The sequence below is a fragment of the Triticum aestivum genome, chromosome 1B, assembly GCF_018294505.1.
Source record: "Triticum aestivum cultivar Chinese Spring chromosome 1B, IWGSC CS RefSeq v2.1, whole genome shotgun sequence".
NCBI classification, from domain to species: domain Eukaryota; kingdom Viridiplantae; phylum Streptophyta; class Magnoliopsida; order Poales; family Poaceae; genus Triticum; species Triticum aestivum.
In genome coordinates this window covers 667,782,900-667,794,070 of record NC_057795.1, presented here as the reverse complement: position 1 = coordinate 667,794,070, position 11,171 = coordinate 667,782,900, and the positions used below count along the sequence as shown (strand labels likewise).

The 11,171-nt window shown below is 42.2% G+C and overlaps 1 protein-coding gene across 1 annotated transcript; it reads left to right on the top strand.

The window, feature by feature from the left end:
* Nucleotides 1–5,719: 5,719 nt before the first annotated feature.
* Nucleotides 5,720–7,132, top strand: LOC123099371 (uncharacterized). The gene is made up of 2 exons (XM_044521544.1): nt 5,720–6,606; nt 6,724–7,132. Exons 1-2 carry the CDS (start codon nt 5,812–5,814, stop codon nt 7,087–7,089), a joined length of 1,161 nt encoding a protein of 386 aa, XP_044377479.1. The 5' UTR covers nt 5,720–5,811; the 3' UTR covers nt 7,090–7,132.
* Nucleotides 7,133–11,171: the final 4,039 nt, after the last annotated feature.

Sequence of the window (11,171 nt, the reverse complement as noted above, 5' to 3'; positions counted from 1 at the left end):
AATTCATGATGAACTGTTCACATAACTGCTCTATGGGCATGAGGCAATGCATGTAACGGACATGGATTATCTACACCTGAGCTCAAACGCTCCCTTATGAACAGTAAAATCGAAAAAATAGTAAAAAAATAAAAAATTCTAAATTTTTCTTGTGATAAACTTTGACAAATGTTTTGTATGCTTACAAAATTTGCTAAATCCACGGTCCAAGTCTCCTTCAAAATTGGTGCTTACGAAGACACGTTGGAATGTGATGTGGTCCCGATGACCGTTTGTCACCTACTTCTTGGTCGACCATGGCAATTCGACCGTGGTGTCATACACAATGGGCGTACCAATCACTATAGCTTCAAGATGAAAGGGAAAGAATATGTGCTACGACCTATGTCTCCTAGTCAAGTGATAGCCGACAAACAAGCCACCCATCATAGAGACAAGAGTGAGAAAGTGATCCACCCAAAAGTGAGTGAGAGCCACAAACCAAATTTGAGCGACTCTTCGCCTAAAGAGAAAAACCTCATTCTATTTGCCACCAAAAGTGAGATGAGAGAAGTATGTGAGAACCCATCGAGTGTGATGCACTTTGTCCTTGTGTGCAAGGATGGAGAACCAAAAACTAACACCATTCACGAGCTACCTTTGGTGTTTCAATCTCTTTTGCAGGAATTTCAAGATGTTTTCCCCGATGAGCTACCTCCGGGTCTACCTCCTCTTCGAGGCATTGAGCATCGAATCGACCTCATCCCCGGAGCGCCTCTACCAAACAAAGCCCCATACCGAGTCAATCCCGAAGAAACCAAGGAGATTCAACGGCAAGTACAACAACTCATCGACAACGGCCATGTACGTGAAAGCCTAAGCCCTTGTGCCGTTCCCGTTATTCTTGTGCCTAAGCCCGATGGAAGTTTCCGCTTGTGTTCCGATTGTAGACCTATCAATGCTATTACCGTTCGATATAGGCATCCCATTCCTCGCTTAGATGACATGCTTGATGAACTTAGTGGAGCCAACTTTTTCTCAAAAATTGATCTTAAAAGTGGCTATTATCAAATACGCATACAAGAGGGTGATGAATGGAAAACTGCTTTCAAAACCAAATTTGGTTTATATGAATGGTTAGTGATGCCTATGGGTCTTTCGGAACCTCCCGGTACTTTTGTGCGTCTTATGAATCATGTGCTTCGTCCTTATATTGGAGTCTTTGTTGTGGTTTACTTTGACGATATTCTTGTGTTTAGCAAAACCATGAAAGAGCACATCAATCATGTAAAATCTGTGTTGCAAACTCTTCGCAAGGAAAGCCTTTATGCAAACTTGAAAAAATGCACTTTTGGAGTCGACAAAGTGGTTTTCTTGGGTTTTGTTGTTTCCTCAAAGGGTGTCCATGTTGATGAATCTAAAATTCAAGCAATTAAAACGTGGCCCCAACCCACTAATTTGCAACAAGTGCGAAGTTTCTTGGTCTTGCGGGTTTTTATCGTCGCTTTGTGAAAGATTTTAGCACAATTGCCGCTCCTTTGCATGCTTTGAGCAAGAAGAATACTCCCTTTGTTTGGGGAACTTTGCAATCAACCGCTTTTGATGAGCTCAAGTCTTTGCTTACTCATGCTCCGATTCTTGCTTTGCCCAATTTTGACAAAACTTTTGAGGTTCATTGTGATGCAAGTGGTACCGGAATTGGCGGAGTTTTGATGCAAGAAAAACGGGCCATTGCTTATTTTAGTGAAAAACTATCCGGTGCTCAACTTAATTATCCCATCTATGACAAAGAATTGTATGCTTTAGTGCGTGTGCTACACGTTTGGGAACATTACCTTAGACCTCATGAGTTTGTCATCCATACCGATCATGAAACGCTTAAGTACCTCAAAGGTCAAACTAAATTAAACAAGCGTCATGCCAAATGGAGTGAATTCATTGAATCTTTTCCTTATGTGATCAAGTACATTAAGGGTAAAGAAAATGTAGTTGCCGACGCGCTTTCACGCATAAACATGCTTGTCACTCAACTTGAGTTGAATGTTATTGGTTTTGAGCATATAAAAGACTTGTATGAGCATGATCCATCTTTTGCTTCTCCTTATGCTAAGTGTTTGACGCATACGTCTTGGGAACAATATTACATCAAGGCTGGTTATCTTTTGAGAGCTAACAAACTTTGCATTCCCGAGTCTTCTCTTCGTTTGCTCCTTTTGCAAGAGGCTCATGGAGGCGGACTCATGGGACACTTTGGACGCGACAAGACATTCGCCACGCTCTCCAACAACTACTTTTGGCCCAAGATGTTCCGCGACGTCTCCCGCTTCACCAACCGATGCTATACATGTCGCAAAGCTAAGTCTAAAGCTCAATCTCATGGTCTTTACATGCCTCTCCCTATTCCATATCAACCATGGGAAGACATTAGTATGGATTTTGTACTTGGTTTGCCTAGGACTCAAAATGGCAAGGATTCCGTGTTTATTGTTGTGGATAGATTTTCTAAAATGGCACATTTCATTCCTTGCAACAAGATAGACGATGCTTCACATGTTGCAAATCTCTTTTGTAGGGAAATCTTGCGACTCCATGGCGTACCAAAGACAATCGTCTCCGATCGTGACGTCAAATTCTTGAGTTACTTTTGGAAGACCCTATGTGCCAAGCTCGGAATCAAGCTCTTGTTCTCCTCGGCATACCATCCTCAAACCGACGGCCAAACGGAGGTGACGAACCGCACACTATCCACTCTACTTCATGTCTTGATCAAGAAGAACATCAAGGAATGGGAAGCATGTCTACCCATCGCCGAGTACGCCTACAATCGTGCAAGACATTCAACTACCGGCAAGTCCCCCTTCGAGGTCGTCTACGGTTTCAACCCGTTGTCCCCATTGGACATTCTACCACTTCCTCTCCAAGAGCGCACCAACATGGATGCAAGTAAACAAGCAAGCTACATCAAGAAGATGCACGAAGATACAAGGCACACCATTGAGCGCCAAGTACAACGTCAAGCAAACAAGCTCAACGCCAACAAGCAACCCATCATCTTCAACATTGGTGATCTAGTGTGGCTACACCTTCGCAAGGACCGCTTCCCCAAAGAACGCAAGTCCAAGCTTCTCCCTCGAGCCGATGGACCTTTCAAGGTGCTAGCACGCTACAACGACAACGCTTACAAGATCGACATACCTCAAGACAAGTACAACGTGAGCGACATCTTCAACGTCAAGGACCTCGCACCTTTCCATGGAGATGAAGCTTTTGATCCGAGGTCGGATCTCTCCCAAGGGGGGGGGGAGATGATGCGGAGCATCCCACGATCATCCCCATGGACATACAACCGTCTCATCAAGAGCCAAGAGGACCCATGACACAAGCTAGAGCTAGAGCTCTCGAGAACGAGGTGACCTCCTTCCTTATTGATATCGCATATGATCCACTCGAGACATGGCTACTACCTAAGTCCGATATGCTATGAATGATTAGGTGTCAAGGGGAACCTCCCGAGGATGCACGTGAAGACGGACAAGCCGCCAAGTCCATGGATGAAGAGAACCAACGGAAACGAGCAAAATCACCTTCCAGGCCCCGGACATCCGGCCATGACCCCGGACATCCGGCCCCTGGAGCTTCTACCTCAACATGCTCCAAACTGCCCAAGTCCCCAGGGCCCGGACATCCGGCGTCCAAGCCCGGACATCCGGCCCCCAGCCCGGATATCCGGCCAGATGCCCGGAAATCCGGCGCCCCTCTCCCGATTCGGCTGAAACGGTCGACCCAGCCCGGACATCCGGGTTGATAGCCCGGACATCCGGCGCCTCGCGAAGGCCCGAACATCCGGCCCGACGCCCGGCCGTCCGGCCTCCCCTGCCTGCGTGCAATGCTTCCGAGACTTGTCCCTTGTACCCCTTCGCCCCGAGACTATATATACTTCATCCCCTTCCTCTTTCTGGGGTTAGCTTAGGTTTAGCTCATGTTTGTGTGAGAGCCTTGCTCATCCACTTGGTTACTTCTCCTCGGAGCTCAGGACCTCTTCGGAGAAGATCCCCCAAGCGGATTCAAGACCCCCTTCTAGGGTGGACCCCATCAAGACCTCCTCTCGGAGAAGAACGGCTACTCGTGTATCCTTACCTTTGTTGATTGTGGATCATATGTACCTCTTTGTGTTCGGTGATCTAGCACTTGTGTGATTAATTCCTTGTTGGTTGAGCGATCTCTCTCTCGTTTCCTCCGTGTTTCCCTTTGTTCTTCCGCGTGTTCTTCGTGATTCCCCGTAGGATCCGCTCCAACGTGAAAGATCGTCCACGTAGGGTTCCGCCCTACATCAGCATCTAAATAGTTCAGTAGTGCTAAAAAAATCTAATTAGTTCAGTAATGCTCAAAAAATCTAATTAGTTCAGAAAGACATTAGGAGATCAGCAAAGTGAAGAAACAAACTGGCACCTTGGACGGAATATTGATAGGAACAAAACTATCAACTTGTTCATTTTTTTAGCAATTCCATGAATGCAGAACCAGGGAAATATGGTGCAAACAGTTTTGGTTAAAACATCTTTTGAAGCAGTAAATAATTTCAGCTTGTAAATCCCATAAATTTCTCAAAAAAACATAATAAGTAAACATGAATATGCTCTTACTTGTTCCAACATCAAGAAATAAGGATTGGGCGCATATTGGCTACATCCCTGTCGGGCATCGTGGCCTCGTATTGGAAATATTTGCTTCTGTGCTTTCAATCTATCAGGTGTTCCAAGCGCCTACTGGATGTCGTTTGTGTGTGTATGTGAGCATCTAAAAAAAAGTCAATCGTTCATCATGTTAAAGGAGAAGAACAATTATTCTATCGAAGAACATCAGCACATAATCCAACTTGATCTTAAGTCCATGTCCTGGACACCAAATCCATTGAGTACACATAATTAAAATATGCAAATTGATTGAGCTATAATAGTTTTGATGTATTTTTATAGTTCTGTAGTTCTGCTAAAAGCAAGTTGGAAACTATTATTAGCAAAAGATTTCAGCACCTACTCAATGTTTATATCCGAAATTTAAGCATCCAGTTTGTTAGACAAAAAAAAATGCAAGCAACATCATGAACGACTCTCCATAAGTTAATTATCCCAGATGAATTAGACTGTACAACAAGCTCACCTTTGAAAACAAATTAGGCCTGGCCTGATACACCAAAAAAGAACCTGAAAAAAAAATGAAGTTCAACTCCTCATAAGCATAACATCAAACACGTTGTGGGCAGAATCTGAACAGAAGCACACATTTATTTGGAAATAATGCAGTTACTGATCTGAGAGAGGGAGAGGAGCAGCACCACGCCATGACCAACAGTACAAAGGGAGATGTGAGGTAGCCCTACCTGTTGCAGTGTGTGCGTAGCAAGTCACCAGATAGCAGTAGCACAGCGTGCGTGCATCAGACATGAGAGAGCGAGAGAGCTGCACGCATTCAAGGGAACCCGAGGAACGCCATGTCGTCTCTCAGGCGGAATGCGGACCCCCTGAACGCGAACGCCCAGAAGCACTCCGTGCTTTATTAGTAGGGAAAGATTAGGTAAAGATAAAGATATTGTACGTATTCACGTATTGTTGTGACTCCGGCCGCCCGGAAAATTGGCGGTGCTCGAGCTCGGACCAAACCGTGATCCTCACGCAACGTCCATACTATATCTCCCAATTGGAGTCCGTGTCCACCTCCACCTCCCTCTCCCCGTCGGCCCGTTCGATCGATCCTTCATAAGCAACAAGAGAAGAGGCAGCAGCGAGGAACGAACCAAGCAGCTGATTGATCGATTCATCGAAGAAGGTGGTCATGGACCGACTGCTACCCGATGTAGTGCTCGCGGACGTCCTCGGCCGTCTCCCGCAGCGAAGTCTCGCCGTTTCGCGCGCCGTCTGCAAGTGTTTGCGCGACATCATCGACGATCTCAGCCTGCTACGTGCGGACCTGCTCCCGCTGTCGCTAGGCAAGATCTTCACCAACTTCAAGGCCATGGAACTCTCGGAATTCTTCTATCCCGTCAACGACCCGACGGCAATCTCACGCAGCTGCCTCCTTGGTATAATTGACGACCACTGTAATGGCCTTGTCTTGATTAAATACATTGACCACTTTGTGATGAATCCTATCACACGACAATGGGTGCTTTTGCCCCCGCCGCCGCCCCCGTCGACGGAGATGAAGGACTTCTACCAAAACGGGGCCAAGTATCTTGTGTTTGATCCCACTGTCGCGCCAGACTATGAGGTCTTCTTGATTCCCCATGTTCCAGGGAGAGATACGTTGGGTCTTTTGTCGCTGGAATTGGAATGGCCACCATCGCCATTTATCTTGTCAGTTTATTCATCAACAAGTAAGCATTGGGAGCAGAGGCCCTTTGTTCGGAAAGGGGACGCCATAGGGTCTATTGGTCATATTCTACAAAGTGAAAAAGAGAGAGAGAAGCACTACGGTGTTTACCTGCGTGGAGCACTTTATGTGCATTGCCAGAATGATTATTTCTACAAAATATCACCCTCAAACGGCGAGTACCAAGTAATCAAGCCACCGCCAGGTATTGAGACAAGCAATCACCGTCAAGTTTATTTGGGCAAATCACGGAACGAGGTGCGTTGTGCCATAGTAGACTGTTCGTACGAACTCCGGGTTTGGATCATGGATGAATCTCACGGACAATATGAATGGGTCTTGAAGCATCATATTGACATTCTGCATCTGATGCAGAGACAAGACAATCTACAAGTCGACGGCCCATGGTCTTCACAAGAATATTATTATGATGATGCTGGCCATGATCACATGAAGAAAGCACCACAAGAGTATTGTTATGATTACTTTAGCATACATAATGAGGAAGGACCAGCCGCTGAGGGAACTCGACTTGCTTTTCTCGGATTCCATCCTTTCAACAAAGATGTCGTCTTCTTGACGGACACATCAGAACAAGGATTTGCCTATCATCTTGAGAGCTCTACAGTTGAGCACTTAGAAAAGCTAAACCCAATGACCGAATCTGTCTATTACAACCCCCGAACATTTGTAGAAGTGTCTTTTCCTTTCACGCCTTGTTTGACAGGAGAATTATCGTAAGATATGTAACTTGTTATAAATTCATGATGAACTGTTCACATAACTGCTCTATGGGCATGAGGCAATGCATGCAACGGACATGGATTATCTACACCTGAGCTCAAACGCTCCTTTATGAACAGTAAAATCGAAAAAATAGTAAAAAAATAAAAAATTCTAAATTTTTCTTGTGATAAACTTTGACAAATGTTTTGTATGCTTACAAAATTTGAGCACGAAATGACATTCGTCAAAATCATGGAAAAAAACAAAAACAACTTTCCAAAAATGCTAGTTTTGAAAACATTTTGGAGTGCTGAATTTGTTTTTTTTTCTGCCGAGCCTTCCGCGAATGTCATTTTGTGATGAAAATTTGCAAGCATACAAAACATTTGTCAAAGTTTACCACAAGAAAAATTCAGAATTTTTTTACTTTTTTACTGTTTTTTTATTTTACTGTTCATGAGGAAGCATTTGAGCTCGGGAGCAGAATAGGACTTTCACGAACATATATGTTATTGGACATGTTATTTGGTTCACTATCAGTTTCAAGATGTCAACTTTGCTAAAAAAATCCGTGTGTGAATTAACTTTGCTATTCATTTTATGCTCGTGTAAGAAGGAACTTGAACATATGCCTGTGCTTCGCAACCGGAGAAAAAAAATACCGAGCATTTAAATTTAGTAAGAATTATATGTGCAAGTATAACCCTGTGTGCACACCGAGAAGGAACATTTAGGTTATGGATTTCATCATGTGTGAAATAATCAATCCAAAAATAGTGAGCATTTAAATTTAGTAAGAATTATATGTGCAAGCATAGCCCTATGTGCACACTGAGAAGAAACATTTAGGTTCTGAGTTTCGCCACGTGTGAAGTAATCAATCCGTCATTTTTCAGTTCATTGATCTAGGGGATTTAAGGTATGAAGTTTGAGCATACATTTAGATCATGGGTTTTGTTTGGACATCGCACGTTAAAGAAGGCCCCGTGAATTATTCAATCTATTTTTCCATTCATTGGAGGAGATTTTAATGTATGAAGTTCCGTAATGAAAGTGACGTTGGTCTTCTTTTTTCCATGTACAAACCATCGATATAGTAGAATCGGAGTTAATTCTACTATGCTATTTTTCCGTTCATTGATTGGAGGGATTTAAGGTGTGAAGTTCCATAATATGGGAGTGAGCTGAGTCTTCTCTTTTCCATGCATCTAGCTCAGGTAGTCGGGTCTTCCCTTCTTTTTTACTCGAGTAACAATCCTCAAGAAATTCAAGGTCCTTTTCCAGCTAGCTCACGTACCAATCCATCCATTCTTTGTCCAACTTAATCGATCAATCTTTTATCCAGCTTAGTATATGTAGTTTAGAACACGTACATAAATTGGTACGGCTGCATGTAAAGGAGCAATTTGGGACTATTTTACATATTTTTGCCTTATTCACATGTAGTTGGGCTGGCTAAGTGGCATGGGCTATGAAAGCCCAGGCACCGAAACGACCTGTGTTTGAAAGGCACGAGTACCTCAAAAACCCAACCAATTGCTGCCAGCCACTCGAACAAAAACATTCTGCTAACCAATCACCAGCACAATTTACGAACATAGTGCAACGACTAATTAGAAACATTTTTTTGATTCTTTGGATCTTTTTTGAACTTTTCAAAAAATAATAATTATTATGAATGCCCGAATATTCTTGAAAACATGAACAAATTTTGAAATCCCGAATAAGTTTTCAAAAATGTGAACAGTTTTTCGAAAATTCCATACATTTTTTGGAAAAACACAAAAAAATAGAAATGTGAACAATTTTTTGAAATTCACAAACATGTTATGAAAACATGAAACTTTTTATTAAAAAGACGAACATTTTTTTAATTTGTGAACAATTTTTTAAAACATGAACATGATATGAACATTCAGAACCATTTTATAAAATCTGTATTTTTTTTAACACAGACATTATTTTAAATTTGTGAAGATTTCACTAAAACAAGTTTTTTTCAAATTCGAACATTTTTTAAAATATTTTTTAAATCATGATACAATTTTGAAAGACACAAACATGTTTTAAAAAATGGGAATAATTTTTCATTTTAAGAAATTCATGGTCCTTTTCCAGCTAGATCACATACCAATCCAGCCATCCTTCGTCCAGTTTAATCCATTCATCCTTAATCCAGCTTAATACATGTAGTTTCGCACACGTATATAAATTGGTACGACTGTAAATAATAGAGCAATGTGGGACTATTTAAAATATTTTTGAATTTGTTTTTTTTAAACTACAAGTTTTTTTAAAATCTCGAACAATTTTTGAAAACACAACATTTTCCAAATTTGATTTTTGAGTATTTTTAAAATGAGAAAAAATTTAAATTTTTGTGCATTTATTAAAATGGTAAAAAAAATTGGAATTTGGAACATTTAAGAAAAAAAGGAAAATAGAATTCTGAACATTTTTAAAAAATTTTGGATGAAGAAAAGAGTAAAAAATAAAAATAAACTTGGAAAAAGTGAAAAAAGAAGAAATAAAATGAGAAAAGAACAAAAAAAGAAACAGAACACACAAAAGGGAAAACGGGTCGGCTCTATCTAGGCCGCCCTGTGCAAAACTCTGAGTATTTGCTGCCCCGTGCACAAACATGGTTTTCCCAACTACGTGGGCAGGAAAATAAGTGAGCTGGTTTCGCTGGGCCACAGCATGCACCGCACATACAAAAAAATTGATAAACTTTTTTTTCCTTTTCTAGCAGGTGGACACAAAAGTTTAGTACCACTTTGGATACAAAAATAAATTTTATGACGGTGAATGGATAATTTTTTTTGGGTATATATGTATATACTAGTAAAATGGCCCGTGCGTTGCAACGGTATAATAAAATTGTGGTCTTCAAATCAAGTTTCTAATATTCACACTATATGTATATACACGTATTTGAATATTTGTGCACCAATCGGTGCATATGCGGGTGTAAGACACGTGCATTCTAACATGCTCACAATGGATCGATGTTGGACTTGATCCTTGATGCATGTTTTTTAAGTACATTCTCGATGCGTGTATGAGAAGCAAAAGAAAATGGCAGTCTCACGATGGATGAAAATTGGAGGGCCCTATGATGTAGGAAAAACTCAGAGGAATGCTCACTTTTAAATTTTAAGACTGGCGAGGTGGATAATTTACTTCAACTTTAGGGACACTTTCAATGAGAGATAAAATTTCAGAAAAACAATTAATAAATAATATTTTTCTTTCACTAGTGACGTCGATTTGTGTAGCAACGACGCCTTTCTATAGATGAAGACTCTCCATATGAGCCAGACCTCTGTTTGGGATTCCCAAGATACTCGATCAACGTCAAACTCATCATAGAAACCAATAGTCAAACTGAAGTCTCCTCTAGAAAACATAATTTTTTTTTTGAAAGTACGCCAAAGGCGTACCTTACTTTTATAGAAGGGGAGAAACAAGAGCACAGATATACAAGAGAGTTTGGATGGAAGCGAGCTTCCATCGGGAACACACACTCTAGCCCTAGCACACCCTACAATTAACCTATGCCAACACTCTCAGAAAACGTGCCATAGCCTCCTCCTCCCAAACCGGCTAGTCTCCTTTCTCTGAGCTCCGCGATGATGGCAAGGGCCAAGTCTGGCGCCGTCATCTGTTGATTAGTCCTATCGAACACTCTAGCATTACGCTGCTTCCATAAGGCCCAAGTGGTAGCAATGATCACCGTGTCAAACCCACGCTTGGCACCCTTTCTGTAATGGGCTCTCCTAGCTAACCACCACTCCAGCAAACAGTCCTCTTGCTCCGGGATGCTGCCCTGCAGGCTGAGCGCGTCGAACATGTAATGCCACACTTCTCTCGCGTAAACACATTGAGCAAGAATGTGCTCTGCGTTATCTTCTTCTTGAAGGCACGTGTAGCAGGCAGAAGGAGCATCCTGGAGGCCATGCCTCGCTCTACGATCAGAAGTCCATATTCGGTGTTGAACTGCCAACCAAGCAAAAAATTTGCACTTGAGGAGGGCCCAGCTCTTCCATATGCATGCGGCATAAGGGACCCTGTCAGCGCCGAAACAGAGCCTGAGG

Bases quoted from the DNA above. Each gene is read 5' to 3' on its own strand.
- LOC123099371 (XM_044521544.1), top strand. From the start codon at position 5,812: ATGGACCGACTGCTACCCGATGTAGTGCTCGCGGACGTCCTCGGCCGT. The intron at 6,607-6,723 runs GTGCGTTGTGCC...CATCTGATGCAG, and splicing joins TGGGCAAATCACGGAACGAG to AGACAAGACAATCTACAAGT.